A 24,120-nucleotide genomic window follows, 5' to 3' on the forward strand; every position below is an offset into this window, starting at 1 on the left:
CATAATATTAAAGCTTGTGAAACATGCAGTAACACTGTAGCTTGTCAAAACAAATAAAAGATCGGGACATGGTAGAACCCGGCAGTAGAAAAAAAAAAAAAAACTGAAACTGAAAAGCATCAGACATGCAGAAATTTCCCATATCGTCCTCTAAAGGTAAAACAAATTAAATCAAACAAGGTTTTATCTGTTGTTTTTTATCAAATGCCGTTGAGTTTGTCTGAAGGTTTTTTTGTGTGTATTATCTCAGAGTGGGTGAATTATGAGGTCAACTGAGTTCTACGTCTGCTGACATCAAGAGCAGAAGGCAGGAAAGATATTTACCTTGCAAAGAAAAGAGGAAGATAAGAGCTTATTGAATATCAGCAACTGGGAAGTCGGGTGATGTTAACAGATAAACCTCTTTATTATTTATACAATATGTTTAAGACAGCAACTTCAAGCAGACTGAGGGCCGCTCTGAGCATGTCGCTCTCCGCCACGTGTGCGCCCATCTCTCCCTTAACAGTCGACTCTTCGCCCTCTCTACGTTCACTTCAACCATCCTCCTTCGCCTGAGAAAAACACACTGTCTTTTTTTTTTTTTTTTCTTTTCCTCCTTCCAGTTTCATTAAAATGAATGTTTTAACACCTTGGCGGCCTCCGGGCGAATAGTGAGGTTGGTGCAGGAGAAATTGTTTTTGATTGTTATAAATATTCAAAAGAACCATACCATCTGTTTTCAAATTACAGGTATGCCATCTTTATCATTTTCTATAATATATGCACTTGGAGGATGGCAGGGGAACCTTCTGGCAGAGCAGCATGGTGGTGGGAGCACAATGAACAGGTTGAACTGGAAGATTCTGGTTCTCTGGCTCCGGCTTCCCTGCGCAAAAACACAAGGCGGCAGCTGTGGCATCAGGAAGTCTCGTCCTACTGAACTTTGAACTTCTGACCCCCTCCGTTAAAGCCGTGTGCATCGTGATGTGATGGCAACAGTCTAACACGTTGAACCACAACACAGCAAAATCTTGTGGAGTTCATAAGAGGATCCGGAAGGAGAAAGATGAGACAATTCTAGCTTCAGTCTGCTTGAGATCTCGTGACGGCTCAATGGAGAACTGGATGAAATATTCCAATTGGACTTCTGGGGCCATTTACACCACACATACAAGCCAGAGTTCCGAAAGACATTAACTGTGCGAAAGTGTTCAAATGCAAATAAGAGAAAACCCAATACACGATGAGGAAGTGTTCACTTATCTGTGTTGCTGGTATTTAAACCACTAATCATCCCGCGAACGTGACTCTGGTCGTACTCGCTCGCGCCAGGACGAGTCAGTTCGGCTGCTTTTTGTCACACCCGCTCAGCTGCTTCCTTTTTTTGTGAAGTCAAATATAGGAAAGCGAGGCACGCGAAGAGTCACGTTGGTGACCGAGTGTGAATTTGTGCCAACCGTGCTGCGGTGCATCATGCTGTCATGACGAAAAACAAGAGGATGAAGAGGTCTGCGTGTGAACTTGCACTGTAAAGCAGAGCAGCCTTTTTTTACATTAAAAAGGCCTCAGTTCAATGAAAACCCTGATGGAGTTCACGTCGAGGTTAAGATGTAAGAATTGCCCCTCTAATGGGGTCAGACTTTTACGCTTGAGGCTGCTGCTTCTTTTGGATCCATTCAAATATCACGAAAACAGCAAGTGCAGGCGTTTTAAAATGAAAACTCCTCCTGATCCGTCACGAAGTGCTAAAGCCATCAGAATACACGGTTCGGCTCTTGATTTACTGCCTCTGGAATAGAAACGTGAATATTTGGGATGGTGATTGGTAAAGCAGCAAACCACAAATTCCTGTTTAACCAGGTCCTGAGAGCCAACTCCCAAGTCAGATATCTGAAACCCATGAATCTGAAGTAAGAAGAATTCTCCTTTAAGTAGAGAGGGGATAATGAACTCCTCTCCTCCTGCCTGCCATGTTTTATTTACAGTATATCTGGGCTAAAGCAGCTCCAGGCAACAAACAAGAGGCCTGCAGAAGAGGGTGAGCCTTTCTCTCTCTCTCTCCCCCTTCCTGTCTTTTTCTCTATCTCCCTCGCTCCCTCTTTCTCCGCCATCTTTGACACAGATGTTCTAATAAACGCTCCTCATTAATCAGCCCTCTCCCTCAATACATCACTCTACCTCTCACAGGGGGCCCTGCGTGTATGTGTGAAAGAAACAGTGCGCACACACAACACACACACACAACACACACAACACACACACCACACACACAACACAACACAACACACACACACACCACACACACACTCCTGTTCTCTCTCCCCTGTGCTCTGCCACACACACATTCATCTGCACTAAGTGAAATCAAGCAAATAACCAGAGTCTCTGCTGCCACTGCGGTGCCAGCAGGAGGACTGTGCTAGGGCTTGTCAACAGGTAGCATGGCTCTGTACGTGTGTGCATGTGTGTGTGTGTGTGTGTGTGTATGTGTGTGTTTGTATCTTTGTGCATAAGCTTGAGTGTGGACCCTTTAAGTGATAGCCATCTGCAGCACAGAGAGCTTATCAGCAAGACCAGGAAGTGGCACTGGGCTACTATCGGTCCCCAACATCTACTCTACACCCCATCATGGGAGACAGGAAGAGAGAGAGGGAAACGAGAGTGGGCGAGTGTGTATAAGTGTGTGTAAGAGAGCAGTGGTGCAGCAGGCAGGTACTATGGGCACCCAGCTGCCAGCGTTAAAAAGTGGTGCACCGGCAAATGCAAACACACACCGAGTACAACCCCTGCAGATAAACACACTTGGTGCAGTTACACGAATGCGCACGTTTCGATAAACACGCACGCACGCACGCACACACACACACACACACACACACACACACACACACACACAAAAACACACTTTCCAACTTCGCCTGATGTCTTGAATCAGCTGGGGAAAACGCACATCCCATTTGCAACACTGTGCCTCGTCTCTCGCCAACATCTAACACAGCTCAATTATGGCGCATATCCACCTCAAGTGGGGTGACCCCCCCCCCCCCCTTCAATCTAACACACACACACACACACACACACACACACACACATATACACTGGCAGCCAGGTTGTGCCTATGGCAGCTGAGGTGGTGAAGGCCTGCAAAGATGGCATTTTGATGACTGTTTGCTGCTACGCAACGCAGCAGCTGGTGCATCAGGGGCCGCCCAGTGAGAGTAAACGCGGGGGGGGGGGGGGCAAGACGAGGTGGTGGTGGCAATGGGAAAGAGTGGGGTGAGGTGGAGGGAATCTCGTTTGTTGCCATAGTTTCTGAGAAGATGGGCAAGGGGGTTGCTGAGCTGGGTAGCAAGCAAGAAAATGAAGCGCCTGTTTGGCTGCTGGAGGCGGAATCAGGAGAAGTTGGATTTTTGGTGACGTTTCTCTGATGTTTCTGAAACCGTGAATCTTTGAGTGAGCTTCACATTTGCAGCCGGGGTCAGAATCTGCTCCTCCGGCCGAATCACAATGGGCGTCGGTAAATATATTTCCCCTCGTGTCATTTGTAGGCCAAACACACAAGGCATGACTCCCCACGACCAAAGAATGAAACTAAATGTTTGACAAGGCGCCGGACAAAAGCGGCATTTCACAAAATAACCCCCCACTGCCCGCCCCTCTCTGCTCCGCCGCCCCTCCTCTCCCTCTCTCTGTTCAGAGCCCTGTTCAGAGGTGGGCTAATTCTCTTTCACTCACTCACTGTAATTCTCTCATCTGTTAACCTCTCTTTTGGGCTCAGGATTACGCTGCAGAATATCAAGGAAACACTAATCCTAAAAAGGTGCCAATCCTCTGTTCCCTCTTGCAACACCCCCTGTCCCCTCCCACTCATTTCACCTCTTTGGTCTCTCAGAAAACTCAGAAAACAACGCAAAAAACCATCACGGGGCCGGGAGCTCGCGTATCGAGACGACGCAGGGACATCCCCTCAAATGTGACGACCGGCGTCAGAGACCATTTGGGTTTGGGAGGAACACGCCGCTGCTCTCCGGGTGCAGCGGGACACACGAAACCCCACAGAGTAACAGATGTCAAACACCATCATGGCGGCCATGTTTGAACAAGGCACACACAGATACAAGTAGATCATCAGGCTGTGAGGTAACAACAGAGCAAAGCTGCCAATTTCTCCCAAATTACATTAAAATTATTAAAACTGGATTCTTGCTTTGATGTTTGCTGATGTAAGAAACTGACAATACAAATAAAGAAGAGGCAAAATACCACGAAGATAAAAATTAATTTCCACTGAAGCTGCAGTTTCTGCATGGCGGCAAATCTGGATTTGAATTCAGATTTGAACCAAACTGTCTGAAACAGATTCAGTTCGAGATATTTTCAGGACCATGTTTCATCCTCACTGGAGAGCCGGAAACAATCTTCAGTTTAATTTGAGACTGGTGTGTATGTGAAAATAGCAAATGTGTGTCTGAGGAGGAGTGTGCGTGTCTGTGTGTGATCCTCAGAGCTCGCGTGTGCTCTCTTCTGAGCCGTCTTCACATATGGACCGTAAACAGGGTGATTACCAGACCGGGCTGGGCTCCGCCTGAACGCCACCCAGGGACTCTTTACATCATCAGCGCACTGCTCATGCCCGGCTAAACACACAAACACACACACACACACACTCAGCAGCCGCTCACACACACGTACGCACGCCGCAAACGAGGGTCTCCAGGTGACCATACGGTGGCCTAGGAGGAGAGCTGGCTTCATACTGAAGGCACCTACGCACAGGCTCGGATCTAAATACACACACTCACACCAGTAACACTCTAACATATACAGTTTGTCCTGTAAGTTGATATACATTTCACAAACACAGTCAAGCAAAAACACACACACACACACACCTGCTTGCACACACACTCTCAGACATACACACATTATTGGCCCCAGTGAGAGATATACTGCCGTTTCATTCCATTCACTCCAGAGCTGCCTCTGTGATATACTGACTACACCGCCCGTTAATACAATATCTGAGCTAGTGCTTTCTATCCGACCTCCCAGCCGACGAAAAAAAAAAATAACAACAATATAACACCTAACATGTGAATGCACATATCTGCCGTTGTCTGATGCAATGAAATGTTGAGAATGAACCAAACGAGAAAGAAGGAACAAAAAAACAATCCAGATCATTCTGGGCCCGGGCCAATGTTTATCTAACAATAACCATACGTTCAACAAACACCTCTGCTTTTTGGCTGCCGTTGCGTACTAATCTTTGTGTGTGTGTGTGTGTGTGTGTGTGTGTGTGTGAGAGGGGCAGTAAAAGAAACAAAAAGAAAAAAATCATGCAGCAAACAAAAGACAATAGCCATTGATTTGGATTTTCTATGTGGATTCTGTTTCCCTCTTGATCAAACTCAGGGCATTTGATAAGTAAAGGATAGAAGACAGAGGTGATGGCGACAGGGTTTGTTTTGTTGTGTGTTAATGTAGCAAGGCAGTGGGGTTGGGCTTTTGTCTTTTTGTTTTTAATAAGCAGACTGGGCTTCAGCACCTGTGATAAGGGACATTCTTTAGCCAGAGAGCTCTGATTCATGTCTTTGAGTAACTCCTTGAGGGCGTTTCTTACTGTAGAGTGGCTCCATTGCTCAGGTGGCAGGTCCTCCAGCTTAGGACAACTGTGGAGAGAGAGAGAGAGACATAGGGGGATGTGGGGTGGAGGAGGTCAGGGAGATATAGGGGGAGGCAAAAAAAAGGGGGGGGGGTGGGGGGGATAGAGAGGGGGGTGAAGGGAGAGAATGAGAGACAATTCAGATGGAGAGGAGACGGAGAAAGAAAGGAAAGCCAGCAGCCCTGATGGTATCTCAAATGAAATGATAAAATAAACAAATTTATCAAATTAAAATCACTTAATCTGATTGTGTGTGTTGGATCTCCCTAATACAGTGAGAAATTTATATCTGCAAATAAATTTGACCTGCAAAATTATGGCTGTACATTCTGCATCGTTTCCTCATCCAAACATCGCTGATTTCAAAAACAGATTTTTACTCAATATGGTCAAACAGATACAATTAATTGAAGATGATGAATAGAAAACGCACGACATATGTTAATCAATGCACAAAAACATCAAGTGCTGAGTTTTGAATTCTTCAATTAATTATTCAGCTGATTATTCTTTCTACAAGACAGTTCAGTCCATTAGAAATCAGAAAATAGAAAAAAAGAAATCATCAAGTTATCAAAGCCCAAATTGAAAATGTTAAACAATCAAAATCCCAGATACGACAATATAATGCTGCAAATCTTCTCATGTAAGAAGCTGGATCCAGTAAATGTTTTACACGATAAATAATTTCTGCAATTAATCCATGCTAATAATCAAATTAATCAAAAATGTTGTTGCAGATCAATATTCTGCTGATCGACTTTTCCCCCCCGGCACTGATCAAGTGTTCCGTTACGAATTGGCAATTTCTGAAAAATTCTTCTCCTCAAAACAAAAGGTGTAAATCGTGGTTGTTGGCGTGAGTGGAGCCCTGTTTTATTGATGAATTATGGCTAAATCCCTGGAACGATCAGATAGGTAGAGCGGTGGAGACAGAGAAAGGAAACCAGAGAGAACAAGAGTCTAAACACAAACGGGCCCCTGCTCGTTTTTCCTGCTGCAAGCGCCCCTCCAAGACAGACAGATTTCATTTGGCGCATCAAGCAGATGCATCTGGAGATTGCTCTGTCTCTCTCTCTCTCTCTCTCTGTGTGCCTGCCTCACTCTCCCCCCCCCCCCCCTCTTTCATATTCTCCCTCTCTCTCGTTCTCTCTCTCCTGATTGTTCTGATTAGTTAATTACTTTATACAACACATCTGCTGGATTGATGCATGAATTATACATTAGCTGCATGTGGCGACTATTATTTCGTGTTACTTCTACCTTCCTGGCTCGTTGTGCTCGGCAAAACAATTTAAGGTGTTACTGGCTAGATTTCTGCGGCGGACGGGGGTTTGGGGGGATTGGAGGGATGGCGGGGTGGGGGAGAGAGAAGGGAAAAAACAAATACAAAACAATAACAATACTGACAACAATATGCAGCAAAATCCAAATAGATTTATGTTTCAAATAGATAAATTGGTTTTGCTGTTAGGTAGTGCTAGAGTCGCTAACGGCAGGAATTCAGCTCCGTTCAGCTTAGAAATGAGAAATATATATTTACGTGGTGGGTGGGTGAGTGTAGAGCGCCCAGTTTGCACTTCACGTGTGTGAGACGTATGTATCGCTGAATTACTTTTCGGTAAACCTGCCTTGACACTTTACAAGTGAGGGAGATGAGAAATTGAGCGAGGGGGTGATGAGTGCCCATTGTGTGCGTGCGTGTCCATAAATCTGTCAGTTGGCTGCGTTGGGAAACGTTACGAGCGACGAGATAACGGTGGGATAGAAAAGGATGCGTGGAACGTTCCCGAAGCTAACATCTGCTCGTGAGGGAAAACACACGGCCTAACACACACACACACACACACACACAATGGATTTTCCAGAACACCTTAGACTGCTCCAGCAGCTAGAGAGCCTCTGGGGAGAAGGAAGTGAACAAGAGGAGGGAAGGAGACAGAGAGAGGGAGAGAGAGAGAGGAGGTAGTGGAGAAAGACAGCTATCTGTGCATTCAGGGCTAGCATGCCGGAAATAAACACAACCTTCTGTATGCTGGGTGGTGGACGCGTTCACATCAACGTGTGTGTGTGCGTGTGTGTGCGAGCAAGAGTGTGTGCGCTTGACTGGCGAAGGCGGGTGGTGGCAGCAGTGGCGGCGGTGGTGGTGGTGGTGGTGAGGGGAGAAAGAGGGAGAGAGCAGGAGGAGAGAGGGAGAGGTAGAGCGAGGTTGGAAAAGAGTAGGAACAGCTCTCCAGAGGGTTGCAGAACACTGGGTTAGCGTGCAGCTGGCACAAGCCTCCACTCAGCTGTGTGTGTGTGTGTGTGTGTGTGTGTGTGTTTTGAGTCTATGAGCACATATGAGCCTGTTTCTGTCTATATCTATAAACGCTTGTATGCTCTCACTGAGTGTATAAATACAATGGAGCCTCACACCTACAGAGCAGCATTTAGCAGACAATATGGTGAGTGATGGCAGTCGACAGTGAGCGCCACTCAGCCAGTGTGGGGCGGCTTTAGCTTGTTAAGTCTTCTTCTCTATTATCACGATATGCTCTTTCGGATTCAGAAGAAATATGGTTCTCTTAAAATAGCCGGTGCAGCCAGGTTTATTTATCGTACTATTTCAGGTGAACAACCTTGTATTCATCTGTGGTCGAGTCATTTTTAGCCGCGCACATTTCCAGGTTTACAGCAACGTTCACTTTCTACCATGAAAAGAGCTGAAGCGGTGCTCGGCTGAAAAAACACTGTTAGTTTATTATCATATTTCTTTTAGGTTTTGTTCCCCAATGCAAAAAATGCACATTACTTAACATCACTTAGCAGTTAAATTTAGAGCAGCAACAAAAAGATTAATCCTCCTCATCACGTACCGCGGCGTGAGCTGAAACGTTAGCTCGGACATGAGGGTGAGTTCGGTGACTGTGCTCCCATCGCTTAAACAGACGAATAAACCAAGCCCACCACTGGGAAAATATGTTTTCTCTCGCATTTCCTGGGAGACGTGAGCATTTTGAGCATGAGTGTGTCTGTGTGAATGAGTAATAAAGCTATTCTCAGTATCAAACATGCAGAGGGCATTGGTAGATTGGCGCCTGCCTCAGTTGGAAGTAGATATTAATAGGCGTAACTGTGCCTCTGTATGTATAAAAGAAAGGTAGAATAATAAAGTGGAGTCATCGACACACGTTGTAACTTGCGCACAAACAGGCAGAGGACAATTACAGCGTGTTTCTAGTTATTAAGTTATTAAGAGGATCCTTTAAGAAGTCACTGAGAAGGTTCTAGAGGATATCTAAGAGTCTCTAAGGTTTCTTTCGGAGGTTCTACTGGTCACTGAGAAGGTTCTACGTAGAGTTTTAGAGGTGAACAAGAAGGTTGTTAGGGTTCTTTTGGTTCAAGACCTAAAAGTCATACAGGAGGTATCTGGATCGCCTTTAAGGGAATTTAGGATTCCTCCAGGTGGTCAAACATTGATTCAACCACCATCAGCAAAACACCAATCAATTCCTGATATAAACTATACAGAGAAATATCTGTGTGCGTTTCTTACCTGTGCAGCTGGATCTTAAGCGTGACCACGTGGTAGACGTCCTGCAGCATGTCAGCCACTGTGGCATCCGGTGCGTCTGTCACGTATGACAGGGGGACAGGGTTCCACTTCCCCACCTGAATCATGCCTGAGACATGGATTGTGCATGAAAACACACACGGACACAGGTAAACGATAATGACACTCGTGGACATCGATAAACACACGAGCAGACAAAAAGAACGAGAGTGCGTCAATGAAAAGTTATTTTAAGCTTTTTCGATCACTAAGCATGAAGGTTCATTTTAAATCAAGCATCAGCTCGTCTCTCCAGCAGTATCCCGGTGACACGGGAACTCTGTATAAACTTTATTTGTTACGGAAATCGCAACAACCACGTCAGAATTTCTCCTGAGACTACCTTTAAAAAAAGCAGCAACCCACACAGCAGGAAGTGAGGAGGGATACTGCTCATGGGAGCAGTGAAATAGGATGTGTGTGTAAGTGTGTGAGTGTGTGTGTGTGTGTGTTGAAGTGTGATGGACAGGCTATAATAAAAGAGCATGCTAAGAGGCACCTTGAAACAGCCACCCTCGGCCTGCGTGTTCTCTAGTGCAATTAGTAGACCCTCTCCTCCGCCGGCCCCTCCCACCTACTGAGTCACCAAGTGTATGTGTGTATAAATATATACTGTACGAGTGTGTATCTGTGTGTTTTACTTGCTGAGAATGTGAATGTGCATGTAAGCATTTTAGTGGGTAAGCCTGTGCATTTAGACTGTGTGGGAATGTGTGTGTCTGTGTGTGTGTGTGTGTGTGTGTGTGTGTGTGTGTGTGTGTCCTGCCTGGGATCAGTGTCAGGACGTGTTACTGTGGCTTCAGATCTGCTGGCCGTGGGCTCTTATGGTCACAGATTGTGTGAGTGAGGCATAAAGACTGTGTGAGTTTTGAGTGTGTGCAGTAGTAACAGGTCGTCAGAGAACGCAGTACAGAGGGCGTTAATGAGCATTAGAGAGATAAAGATAATAAAAAAAAAAAAAAAAGGGAGAGAGGAGCAGACCACAGAAGAAAAAAGGAAGAGACGATGGCGGTTACCTTTGGCCTGGGCCGCCGAGCTGTGGGAGTAGCCCAGCGACAGCAGGGCCATCTCAATGAGTTGGTTAAAGAGCATGTCCTTACGCACCAGGACGAACTCAGCGTGCTCCTCCTTGCTGTCGAAGTCCATGGGGTTCTCGTAGTGCTCGACTACACAGAACACAGGCAGCATGTTGCCTGAGGACACAGAGACACAGACGTCAGTGAGAACAGTAAAAATCTCACACGTCTTCACGTGTTAACTTTGACCTTCGGCGTCCGGTGCGTTCGCAAAAGGACGCGATTGATGATGAGTGGTGATGATTGAGTTACGTTGAGGGTCAGGGGATCATGAGTACCTGAAAGTCTAACCTCTTGGTCTTTATAACAAACTCAAGGTGAGGAATCAAACTCCTTAGGTGCACGATAATAGGTTTTTCAGCAAGATTGCACAAAATCAACTGATGCGGAGGATGTGGATCCTGGAAGAACCCTCAAAACTTTGGTGCAGATCTGGATCAGGGGTCAGATCCAGGAATTGTTAATCCACTTTCTTTAACTTCGAGATTAGACGTTTTCACTATTTTCTCAAAAACAATTGACGGATAACCCCTTTAAATAAACTATCGGAGGATTCCTTCAGTCTCAGTGTTCGTCTTCCTGGCTGCGATGACGAGCATGAGTTGTGTGTTTAATAAGTACGTTTACATATAAATGGAAAACAAAACGTTTGTTCAGTGTGAAGCAGCCTCGACTCTTATGTCTCCTTTTGGCACAATAAAGTGTTTATTCACTGTGGAGGTGAAGGGATCACATTAGCCTTCTCCTCTGCCTGCCAACCCAAAATCATCTTCCCATGATGCAGCACTTCAAGTCCCGAGCCACCTCTGCTCCCGGTTTACTACCCTGTGTCAACAGTGTCTCTGCTGTGAGGTGGAATGAGCAATCCTTGTCCAAAGACTGCCGAATGTTCAAGTGACCCAATGTGCAAATATCACCCACTGTGCTGTTTCTACTAAAATAACATCCCTGAAATTTAAGAGTTTACTGACACGGGGGCAGCTCAGACTTTTGAAGCCTCGGTCCAAATGGAAACAACCGCAGACAATCGAACTTTTGTCAAAGTGCTAATGAGGGCAGCATCTATCGCTTACTGTACTTAGCAAATCCTGTAGTGTTTATGAGGTGCCCTGTTGCCCCTCGCTCTCAATAGGTCTCCACTAGACTGTCACCTGGAAACATTTCTGTACGTTCATTGTTCGCGCTGATTAAAATGAATCACGCTCTAATATTTTCCAATCCCAGGCATTCCAGAAGATGTACACAGCTCTGGCAAAACAATCAATAAGCCGACAGATGCCAGGGAATGTGCTGAAAGAGCTGCTTTTCTCCTCCCCTGATTTTAATAGATAAAGATCTAACAATAAAGACTGCTGTGTAGGTTCATTTGGGGGATCAATACTGGCTTTGTTTCCAGGGAGCCCAGAGAGGGCTGCTGTAAATATTGTTTCGGGCTCGGACACAATGCCCACTGTGGGCCCTCTGCGAAGCCTCCGCGGCGGACCGCCCACCTCCATCGGCTGCTTCGCCCTTTACCCAGGAAGAAACTTATAAAAAAAAAAAAAAAAAAAGAAATGAGAGGAATGGAGCAAGGAGGGGAGAGCAATGAGGAGGCTTGGAGGAGCAAACGTTGCAGGAGGCCAAGAGAAGCAGAGATGATGGAGGTGAAAAATTAGGCTCTCTCAGTTGGAGTGCGACACGTAGATTAAAGGAGCAAATAAGAGAAACGGCCCATCTGAGGACACTCACACAGCCACATTCCAAGAGTTCCTGAGTCCCTCTTGCCCAAAGACAACGAACCAGCCAAAAAAACAAACAGACGAGCCTCAGCCAAGTGCAATAACAACTCCAAACCTGCAGGTTTTCAAACTCATTTCCAACCCACTAAAAACCAAAAAAACACACAACCGTAAAACGGTTCATATTTTAGAAAAACTTTGCCCGCCGTGTTTTTCACCAGACGACACCGGTTATATTAAAAAGCTATGTCATAATCTCAAAGTAAAGACCCCCCCCACCCCCACTTAAACAGCAATGGCTCTTAAAGGACTCAAACTTTCCCTTAATAAACAAATGCCAGTGCAGGAGGTGGAGCGGCCGGAGAGAGGAGCAGTGACACAGCGCTATGCAGCACGACACAAGAATAATTCTCACAGTGTTCCTCTAATAGCTATTGTCTGGGCAAATAAGTGGGAGTGTGTGCAGCATGAGTGTGTATGTGTGTGTGCTGACATGACTACCACTGTTAAAAGGTTCAAGAGTTTTGGAGCACATGCTGTGGTGGGTGGGAGATGGTGTGTGTGTGTGTGTAGGAAGGGGAATACTTAAAACTGCATTCGAACAGCTCTCCGCTCTTTAGGTTGTATATCCTCTTACACAAATACACACAACACTTGCTGTTTGTATTCCCTGGCTCTGCAACTAAGATTTAATTACGTCATTGATCATTTTACATAACGTTTGATTAATTAATAAATCGTTCGGCGTATGAAATGTCAGAAATCAGGGCTGCAACTTGTGAATACTTCCATCAACAGTTAATCTATATATTATTCTCTCCATTAATTGTTTTTGTTCGTAAAATGTCAAGGGCAAAAAAAAAAAAAGTGAAAGACAAACATCACATGACAACTTCTCAAATGGGAAATATTCAAATAGTTTTGTCCCATCAACAGTTAAAACACAGAAATATTCACTTTCATTTACAACAGACAAAAACAAGCAGCACATGTGTGGAACATTTGGTGTTTCTGCTTTCAGGGAGGTGATTGATTTCCAACTACTAACTAGTCTGGTGAGTTCATCAGCTGAGCAGTTCATCGACACCAAGTTTGAGCTTCAATGTCAACGTCTTCTCTGTTGGGTCCAAAACCAAAAATCATTTGAAACTGAGAAAATCCGAAGATCTTAACGTTTCAGATGCTGAACACAGCAGACGTTCGTTCTTTTTCCTTAATGACTCGCAAACCTTCCATCAAACACGACTGTTGTCGATTAACTTTCTCGTGATCGAGTACGTGACGATGATCAACTACTCCTCTCAAGAGTTAGTGCAGACCCACACAAACACACCCTCTCCCTCTTACCCCTCTTGTGGCAGGTCTTCAGCAGGTGGCCGGTGGGTTTGTAAGGGACCCCGGCGAGTTTGGCCCCGGTGCTGCCCAGCCTGGCTCGGCCCAGGGGGCTGCCGTTCTGCTCCAGCCGGAGCAGCTTGGCCGGCGGGGCCTTGGCCTCGGCCATGCTGTTGACCAGCTCGGAGTTCTCCTTGCCCAAACACGCCTCGCTGAGATGGTCCATCATTCTCAGCACCTCTGCTCACTATCACCTGGGGACAGAGAGCGATTCAGCTGTCAGGGGAGAACAGGTCGCAAAAAACATTTCCCGTTGATGTCACTGACATGTGAAGACGCGAATGGACGTTTTTATACAGCAAAAAATAAAAAGTGCTTTAAGTAACTGAGACCTCTGAGAACAGACCCATCATGGCAGTAACTGTCAATTCGCTTCAGAAATGACAACTCAGGCCGCGGTGACGTTCTCGTGCCACTGTAATGTTCCCATTTTTCAATGCATGTATTATGTATGGGTGTCCCGCTAGAGATTCCCATGCGAGAGGGGGCAAACAAGCCCTGGTTTTAGTGCAAACACATTAATTTGCTGCGAGATTCCACTTGAATGAATACAGTGCAGTTTAAGGAACAAGGTTCTGCTGCTGCGGTGCACGCAGAGACAGAGAGAGGGGGGGGGAGAAACTAACGTAATTCACTTTCTGAGTCACTTCTTGTGGCTTCACATTGAAGGCGCTGCAGCTCGGGGAGGCAAAAGGCCGCAATGTCATTTCACTGCGACCGACACACGCGTGCACGTACGCAGAAACTCTACAGCTACACGGCTGCTACAGGTGTGAACTTTATTTTTAGATCCTGCAAGTGCAAAGTTAACAAATTTTGGATGGAGGCAAAAGCAGCAACTTTAAAACAGAGTTGCTGACTCATTATCAGTCAAAGTTAAAGTGGGGGAAGAAAAGACAAGAGAGGAGAGGAGTGGGTGGGAGAGAAAGATGGACGCTTTACCCACAGGTGCACACACACACGGACTGAGTCGGACATAGACGACACGAGAAGAGCTCCCCGCAACTTTTAAGGTCAGACACCTACTTGTGTAAGAGACGTGTGTGAAGCTGCAAACAGAAAAAGTGATTGTGTGGATTCAGGTTCATGCACGCTGCTGCTGCTGCTGCTGATGGACTGCTGTTATCAAAAGAGCAAAAAGGGCAAAATCATCCACCCCCACACAAAAAGATCATGAACTCCCTCATTCATAACATGCAATGAGGCAACTAATTTCCCACAAATAAGAGGAGGAGGGAGGGAGGTGAAGGAATCCAGACCCAGATAGAGCCTGGATCCAGGTCAGGATTGGTTTTGTTTTTGTTTTTTTTAATGACCTTAACACAGAGACAAATAAAACAGAAGTCAGATTAAATCAAATGGACACAGAGGAGGAAGTTAAAGGAGAAGTTGAACAACAAACCTGAACAGCAGCACTTCAGCACTGGAGAGCATAAAACACCGGCTGCACAAAAACACGTCTCCTCCAAGTTTGGAAAAGAAAAAGTCCTCTGGCGTGATGTCTCTCTTTCCCTCTCTGTCTCTACGCGTGCATGGCTGCAGAAACTGTTCTCTGATTAACCGAGTGTGCGCGAGAAAAGACGCTTCCTCCTGCTCCCCTCCGCGGAAAACAACAACAACGGCGACCCGGCGGCTCTGTGGAGGAGACGAGGTCGAGATGGACCGAGAGAGGCGAACATTGATGTGCGCGTATTCGGTGGCTAATCCCGTCCGACTGCCGGGGAAAAGACGACTGCCGGCGGCGACACGTAGCCGCGTCCGAACGCTTCCAAGTGCGGGCGACTTCTGCGCTAGTTGGCGCCCCGACATCCGCGTCGCTTCCGCGGCGGCGGAACGGGAGCAGCAGCCGCCGCCGCCGCTGGTGCTGCTCCTCCTGCTGCCGCTGAGAACCGGAGCAGCTCGGACACACACATGTACCAACAACCGCCGGAGAACCACATAAAAACACACACACGCACACACACACAAAAAATCAGCTCAACGTCGGCTTGATTTCACCCGGAGATAAGGAGAGATAACCGGGGGAGGTGGGGGGGGAGAGAAATACTAATACTAATAATAAATACTGAGAAGAAGAACCGGCTGGGTGATCGGCTCCGTGTCGCGCCGATGTGGACTCGATATGCGGGAACTCGGAGCAGGTTAGCGGGGATTAAAAAACACAACCACAGGGGGGGTCAGGAAAAAAAAAAGTGCCGTTTACTTTCCCGGTGTCGAGCATAAATAAAGGCTGCACAGGAGAGCTGCTGTCCGCGGTAGTAAGAGGAGGAGGTGTCCTGCTGCCTGGTGGATCCGGACCGAGCTCCCCTCTCTGTCTCTCTCTCTCTCTCTCTCTCTCTCCCTCCCTCTGCTTCTATCTGTCTCCCCCCTCTCTCTCTCTCTCTCTCCCTCTGTGTCCCCATTAAATTATTAGTTGTATTGACTCATCACTCCCCCTCTCTCCTCTCTCTCTCTCCTCCTCCTCCTCTCCTCTGCTGCTCCCCCTCTCTCCTCAGTTCAGATGGCGTGGTGCAAGAAGAAGGGGTAAAAAAAAAAAAATAATAATAATAATAGGGAGAAGGAAGGATAGTGTGTGTGTGTGTGTGTGTGTGTGTGTGTGTGTGTGTGTGTGTGTGAAAGAGAGAGAGAGAGAGGGAGAGAGAGGTGGGGAGTGTGTGTGTGAGAAAGTGGGATAGAGATCATTTCAGTTTATTATAAGAAATAAAGAAAAGGAGAGAATGAGAAAAAAGATGATTCCTGCACATCTGAGGCCCCAAAGTCCAGGAGTCAAGACACACACACACATTTAAACACACACTCACACACACACAGACTCTATAGTTGTGAGGACACTTCCTCAGCCCAACTTAACCCTAATTCTAACCATAACCTAAACCTATAGTTCTAACCATAACCCCAAGTCCTAACCCTCAAACAAGGCTTTGAATTTGCGAGGACAAGTCAAAATGTCCCATCAATGTCAAAATGTCCTCACAATGATGGTATTGAACCAAAATTTGCCCACATAACTATAGAAAGAGACACACACACACACACACACACACAATGGAGAGGATGAACGCTGGTGCGATTTCCGGCTGTGCGCGCAGGAATTTTTAATCAGCTTGATTAGTGTGAGGCGGTCCTGCATTTATTACAGAGCAACACACACACACACACACACACACACACACACACACACCTTAATTCCTGATATGGATTCTTCTTATTTTACTTTTATAAGCGAAGTTGTTGTATTTAATTTACAGAAAACAGATCCTCACTCTGAGATACATGACCGTCACATTAAAGTAAAAAAAAAAAACTAAATTAAAGGGCATTTCTGCATGTGTGCAATCAGAAAATAGATCCATATGTGAAAGTCTTCTATCAGCTCTATCAGCCGATTGAAGTTATTAACAGACTCCATTACGATCATACATGCTATGGAACGATATCTGAATGCATTCATCACAATCCCCCAAATCATCATTATTCTAATAGAAATGTCCTGTCAGTGTTTTTATACTAGAACTAAAACACCAATACTACATTTTGATAGTCGTTTACAGGTGTATACATCATGTATACATACTCTCTTAAAAGAACACTTAGCTTTAAGAACACTAAATGCTCTGAAATCACATAAAAAGCTTAATGCATATCTAAATAAGAAGTTAAACCTCGTCATGCTTCAAGCAGAGAGGTCAGTTTTGATGGGACGTCCTCACGCCGCATCTATGAGGGACTAGTTTCTGCTCAGTGAACAAAAAACCGAAACTATGAGGGACTGTTGTCCTTATTCTGTATGTTTACCTCCAGAGCAGGTCACAGTCTATTATGTCAAACTGTATTATATAAAAATATCAGACAAGCTAATCTTTGTTGATGTTCGCAACAAAACCAAACTGTCAAAGAAGAGGAAGAAAAGAAAAAGGAGGAATGTTTGAAGGCTGGAAAGTGACACAATCGCTGCAAACAAAAGCTTCGCAAGTTGATGTGCGATCTATTGTTGCTGTTATTTTGTGATTATTTTATAAAACTCCTGACAGGCTTTGTTGCTCTGTAACACAAATATGAGACAAGGTCATCTCTGTGGGTATTGTCAAATAAGGTCTGATATGGTGTTTGTAACCTAATAACCGCTTCACTTTTTGAGGGACACCTCACTCGAGAGGAGCGGAGGGTGTGAGGTCAAGGTCGAGGGGCCACGGGGTTCATTTACATACATGAAATATACTGAAATCATGTATGTAAACAGTGTGAAAAACACTTGAAGAGCATGAATATTTGGAAACAGGGGTCAGGTAGAAAGCAAGATGGGGCGAAATAATTCAACTCATGAGTCCAATATCTACATCAGACTAAAAAAAAAAGCTTCTGTCCAGGTTGTGCAAGAACAAAAACAGGAAACCCACAGAAAACAGGAAGTGTGTGCACCTACAGTGTCACGACGAGAACACCAGAGGTTACGAGCCGACCGTGGAGGTCAGGCGCATGTGAAAATGCTGCGTAGCACTGCATGCTTACAAGTGAGTCTTCACGGGGCTCATAAATTCCACCTGTGTGAGACCGTAAATACAGTAATAGCACACTGTCGCACACAAAGGCTGTTGTTTCATAAACAAATGCAAAAACCACAGACATGAGCTGCTCGGCTTAGTAACAGTAACCACAGTCAGGTGAGAACTGACTCTGACTGCGAAGAAAATCACTCATCTCAATGGAAGGTGTTTGTTTTAGGGTAAATTTGGAAAAACATACGTGGAAGAAGTGATGGTGTATTGTTTTCATCGCACTGTATAAAACGGTACAGTTACACATCTCATTCATCTCTCACTTGTGAAACCAAACCATTGTTCCAACCCCCCCACCCCATCCCCCACCCCCCACCCCACGTGAGGTCGAAAGTTTACTCATTTCAAAAATACATCTGTGTCCTCCGACAAAACAGCAGCAGGGCGGTAATGAAGCTTTTACTGGAAAACTACACTGTGAAACTCACCTTCCAGACCTGCGCAGCGACACTGACACCGAGTTAGCATCAGGTGTGAGTGTTCAGAGGGCGGCAGATTTCTAAAAGGGTCCCACATGTGTGAGTGCGTTCAAACAGGAAATGAAGCAGTGGTTAAATTCGCAGTGTTTAAGACCCAGACGTGTTTGAATCCACAAGCAGAGGTCGCTGCACGTGATCGATTCTATATACCTGAACCGCTCTCTCTGTGTTTCAGTGAGTGTGCATGAACACAGTGAGACCAATGACCCTGAACAGGAGACACAGCTGCGGAGCGCAGGGCGGTTCAGTCGTTCTGCTACAGTGTCTGAATGAAGGACCGTGGAGTCATCACCATATTTTCACAGAATATCTGAAATTCCGGTCACTGAAGAAATCAAAGTCGAATTCACAAATGAATCCTGTTGACGTTGCTGTTCATCCAGAGTTTTATGCTCTGTCCCGTAACTGTGTTTTTCTTTGGTCATTTTCATAGAATACATTTTTTTTTTTTTTTAAATACACGAGAAGCTTCATTTTGTTTTTTCAGCAATGTGCCTCCTTGCTCATGTTCACCAGTGTCACTGTGACGTGCGGCAACACGAATCACACTGAGCTGCTGCAGCCCCCCCACCATCAAAACCTTCACCTCAGCACATCATTCTGCATCACCTCAACCTGCACGCCATCGCTGCACAACATCCTGGATGTTGACATGTTTTCCACGTCGAGGTGTTTTACACGATGTTCACTGTAGCTTCTCTCTCTCTTTGTTTTTTTCCCCTCTCTCTCTCTCTCTCTCTATCTCTCTCCTTGGCCGTCGTTAGCAGCGTTCGGAAAACAGGAGCGACGGTGAAAGCGAGCCATTGTCGGCAAATGCTCTTTTCTATCTGGCATGACGCAAGCAGCCGCAGTCATTTCCACTGTGATTGTCGGGCACCATCAGAGAGCATCGATAACCCCTGCCAGGCCTTGGCACCGCCAACAGGTGCCAGCACTGCCAGCTAGGTTGGCACTGACGTGGCTGTGAAAACCCTCTGACATCCAGAAGGGCACAGATTTGCACTGAATGCACCACTGAATCAACACTGCTGATTATCAATTAACATATACCGTTTTGTATCACAAAGAAAAGAGAGGGGGAAAAATGGGTTTTGAAACACAGAAAGCCTGTTTAAAAATACTAGCTGTGTGCTGTTATAATCACGTGCTGAATGCAGATTTAGCTCTGTTCAAGGTGGGTCTTTACGAGCCTGTGTGGCTTTGTGTTGGGCAGATACAGTATGCCGTGTGCCGCGCATGTACACAAGTGTAATTGTTCAGGCGGTATTTTGTGCTCGTTGGCTACATTTGTAAAGAAAACATGAAAAAATGACATGAGAAACACGACAGACTGATGCTGCATCACAACAAAAGACACCTCGTATTTAAATGTCAGGAGTCGCAGCATTACGCCGCAGATACATTTCACATTACTGTTGGTTTTCACCATTTATCTGCAGTTTCACATCTGGCCTGCTGCTGGTTAAACCACATGTTGATGTCTCTAAAGGGATGAAGTGTGATTTCTTTAAATCAAGACACTAATAACCACCTGACAAAGGGAGAAAAGACTGAAAATGAATAAGAAAATGCCTCATCGCTGGCGCCTGCTCTTACTGTACGTAGGTGTTGTGATGTCTTCATGCTCGCCACTTGTGATGCGTCTAATGGGCATTAATACGATTATTTGGATTACTAATACAAATTAGTCTGCGCATCAAGTCTGAGCACACGGCGCAGAACAGCACGGGCGTATGAGCGCTGTCACCGGTTCAACTTTGAGCGCTTTCTGCAAGTGTCTCCCGCAATAAAAACACACACACACACACACACACACACACAAACATAATAGTATTATTAGTGGCTGCAGAGGATTAAATAATCTGTCTGGGAACGTGTCAAAACACGCCTGCATCAGTGTGGGTGCATGCGTGAACCTCAGAGAGGCAGAGGATGAAAAATAGGAAAACACGGGTGGTTTACATTAGATGCCATGAATAACAGGCAGGCGGTTAAATGAGAAGTAAAAGTGACAAAAAGATGAAATCAATCTCATGTCTAAACAGAACAGTGACTGAATGGAGACGATGGTGTTTTCTGTGTTGACAATTTCTGGTTTGAATTTTAAATATCATGAATGAGAAGACGACAAAGGGAGGATTCTGACACTGGGAATTAAGAAATGATTTAGAGCCGTTTCGTGTTTGCAGGTAATTCTGAGGGTGAATCGGTTTCAAAATGTTAGAAGCTGCCTCAAGACATGTGTTATTAAAATCAAATGTTAGGTTTAGTAGGAAAAAAAAAAACAATATGGAAAGTCTGGACACCTGCGATCTCAATGCGTCATCATTTTGTCTGCAGAGGTTTCGTTTTCCTCATCCTCTTCTCTGAAATTCATGTTTTTTTCAGTGACGCCTTTTTCTTATTATCATCTGTTGCACAAACACACACCCTCGCTTCACGTCTGTGTGGAGTTCAGAGGTGAGACGCTTTATTAACGCTCCCTCCTAAAACATCTGAGCACCATGAAAAATTGCTTAATCAGTTTGTACAAGGTAACCACAGATAAAAAAAAAAAAACCCCGAAATATTCCATAATGAACACATCCAGCAAATCAAATTAGTTTCGCGTTTTCCATCAGCCTCTAATACAGCGAGTGTGGCTTTCAATTACTCGTCAAATAAGGTGATTTCTACATTTCTCATATGTCCGCGCTTCGGTGTGGGAGGACGCGGAAAAAAGAGACAGAAAGAACAAGGGGGATGTAATGAACTGAGAGTCGGCTCCAAAGTGCTTAATTGTTTTATAATCATATGAAGTCGACAGAAATAGAAGCAGAGCGAATGGTCTCCACCTCAGGTCTGCGAACAGGAAGGTCTAACACCCGTCGGCCTCGTCAGGTCTCTGCGCTGAGACATTGTTTTTCTTTTTTTTTGCCTTGTTCTCACCTCGTAGCTCTCCACTCTCGACACCCACTCTTTTGGTGTGCGGTGTGCACTGTACACCATGCAGCTCCCACACAAGATGCATGCCACACACGTAGACAACACGTACATCCGCCGTGCATGCCACGTTCATGTCGAACAAGTTGAACCCTGACATTACAGTCGGCCTCTGTGTCACCAGGTCGACATAAGCCCTTAATTTCCCCCTGAGCCACGCCGGGTCAGTCTCGTGTCACAGGAATCTGCATTAATGACTCTAAACTGGATTCCCACCCGGCTCGCTGAGAGGACCCTTCACCGCCTTGTTTATCACCCCATCCCTCCCTCCCTGCCTCCCTCCCTCACCCTCCTCGCCTTTATCGAATTATAAAACCAATTAGACATAGAACAATCAACAGGCATCAGAGGCAAGGCCGTTTTTAAAGAAATTACTTTTCTGTCACTGCTCGCTGGTCCCCGGTCATCACATGACCGAATAATTAAACTCTAATTTCAGCCTCGTGGATCTCGACAAATAAACAGTTAATAGAGTTAGAAAGACAGTAGTGTTTGTGTGTGTGTGTGTGTGAGTGTGTAAGACGAGAGATAGAGATACTGAACATGGCCTTGTCGCACTGACTGAAGGGGTGAGAGAGGCCGCCGCATCCCGCGGGGCTTTCTCCTGACCCGGGGGCAGAGGCAGTGAAGGGCACAGTAACGCGGCCTCCTGAGGAGGTCCTGCCAGTGTTGAGGAAATGAAGGCAGGTGATGGGATGGTGTTACTCGCCTCGGCGTGCCAGGAGCGACACTATGTGCTGAGATGAAGGGAGAGATGGAATATGAGCATGTGGGGGGAAAAAAGAAACGTCTCTTAATATCGAGGCTTATGCAGAAGTATTGAATAAGAGGTGCAGACTTAAGGATGAGGTTCTTTATCTGCACTTTTTTTTCTTTGCACGTTTAATCCCTTGTCAAAGGATGCGTCATCCATCCAGTTGAACAAAACAGTTGATATGGGAAGGGTGTGTGTGTGTGTGTGTGTGTGTGTGTGTGTGTGTGTGTGTGTGTGTGAGAGGCAGAGGGAGAGAATACAGTATCTGTTGAAATTGTTTCATTGGAGTATGTGGGTGGGTATTAACAACCTGATCTTAGCGGGATGTGCTTCCTTCTAAATCGCTCTCTTCTTCTTTCTCTGAACAAAGGATTCAGAAAAACCTACACAGATCGGATGAAGACAAGCACTGGAATAAAAGACAATCAGTTTTTTTTTTCCTTCTTCTTCTCCTCCAGAAATAAAAAAAATAAAAACAACATACATTGAGACTTTTAATAACGTAATCTGAACCATGAAAACTTAAAAGTAAATATTTGCTACGGTAGCGTGAAGCCAGTAAATGACAACAAGAGCAACAACAACAAAAAAAAAAAATCCAACATATGAAGGATGTCATTTTGTAAAAGCGTGACAAAACCAACGTGACGGACTTCAGTTTTTTTTTTTTTTTTTTTTATATATCTCCCGGGGAGGACAAGCCAACCCATCCGACGAACGGGGCTGATTGTGAGGACCCAAAAACAATGTGACGCTTTTATCACTAAGCCAAGGAATCTGGATCAACAGTATGCAAAACATATGCCAGAATAAATGCAGTCCGACATGCTGGGACAACATAAACCGCCACTATCCCCTTCTCCTTTTCTGCTCTTATAAAGAACATTCCAGATAATGACAAAATGAGCTGTAACTCCTGAATCACACACTAAGCGTGCACCCAGGGTGGTATGTCTGTATGTGTCAGAGGAGGAGAAGGGGAGGGGAGGGGGGGGGTATCTTACATATTTCAGCCCTGGAATGCAGGCGTCATTATTAACACACCAACCTTTTCTTTTTCTAAACTGGTTGCTACATGTCATCAGAAGGAGAAGAAGAAGAAAAAAAAAAAACACTGGGAATCATTGTTATCTGTCTCCACTATTAGCGATCATAACAGAGCGATTTCATACAGGGGAGGGAAGTGGTGGGGGTGGAATCCCCAAAGAGCCACACATTAAAAAAAAAAAAAAAAAAACGAGACAGGCCTCTTATTTACTGGCGACAGTCTAATAAATACATTTGCTGGCAGCTAAACAGGTATTTACTCTGCTCCCTACCACAGGTATAATTTCACTGTTTGCTGAGCTGTTATTTTGCTACAGTGATAATTATCGAGGTGGTAAAGAAAGACGATTAATGGTTTTAGCCGAGATATCAGCCTCAGCAAAGTGAGGCACAGCCCAGATCTAAACTCCCAGCAAACACTCAGCAGTCGGCGGTTTTAATAATCCGCAATATTTTTTTTTTTTGCTGCAGGAATTTACACAAAGCCAAGACGCCGTAGCTTCTGTAAGCATATAGAGGTTTCTGGGTTTTTTTCTTTGCATGTGGAAGGACAAGAACTTCCCCCGGAAGTTTTTTTTTTTTTTTTTTTTTTTTTTTAAAGCAATAAAACTGATTATGCAGAGCATAATTCAATTCTAAAGCAAAGTGAAGAAGAGATAAAATCATTTCACTTAACGTCATTTCAGATCAGACTAGACGGCAAAAACAACAACGGAACAAAATAAATCACAACCTGTTCTCTCTGACGTGTGGACTAATTGGTCTCTCAGGGTCACGGGACAAAGTTTGCCGTCTACCTCTGCTCTCATCTGACAACATGCTCTTCATCGTCAGTTAACCTGACAATAATTGAGCGCCGGGCACGTCAACACGCAGC

The 24,120-nt window shown here is 45.3% G+C and overlaps 1 protein-coding gene across 15 annotated transcripts in view; it reads right to left on the bottom strand.

Annotated features, from left to right (window-relative positions):
- satb1b (SATB homeobox 1b) overlaps window positions 1–24,120 on the bottom strand; it is an 84,030-nt gene that overhangs the window by 28,511 nt on the left and 31,399 nt on the right. For 4 of the 15 annotated variants that reach the window (XM_069537378.1, XM_069537376.1, XM_069537384.1 and 1 more), the window contains 5 exons: window positions 13,381–13,619; window positions 10,256–10,432; window positions 9,183–9,309; window positions 6,911–6,964; window positions 5,531–5,654 (listed from right to left, as the gene is read on the bottom strand). In XM_069537378.1, the coding sequence (XP_069393479.1) occupies window positions 5,531–5,654; window positions 6,911–6,964; window positions 9,183–9,309; window positions 10,256–10,432; window positions 13,381–13,594 (696 nt within the window). In that variant the 5' untranslated portion in view covers window positions 13,595–13,619. Of the gene's footprint in view, window positions 1–5,530; window positions 5,655–6,910; window positions 6,965–9,182; window positions 9,310–10,255; window positions 10,433–13,380; window positions 13,620–14,827; window positions 15,849–24,120 lie in introns of those variants that run through there. The other 11 variants (XM_069537388.1, XM_069537380.1, XM_069537382.1 and 8 more) reach the window with 6 other exon arrangements.

Source organism: Paralichthys olivaceus, chromosome 13, assembly GCF_024713975.1.
Source record: "Paralichthys olivaceus isolate ysfri-2021 chromosome 13, ASM2471397v2, whole genome shotgun sequence".
Lineage (NCBI taxonomy): Eukaryota > Metazoa > Chordata > Actinopteri > Pleuronectiformes > Paralichthyidae > Paralichthys > Paralichthys olivaceus.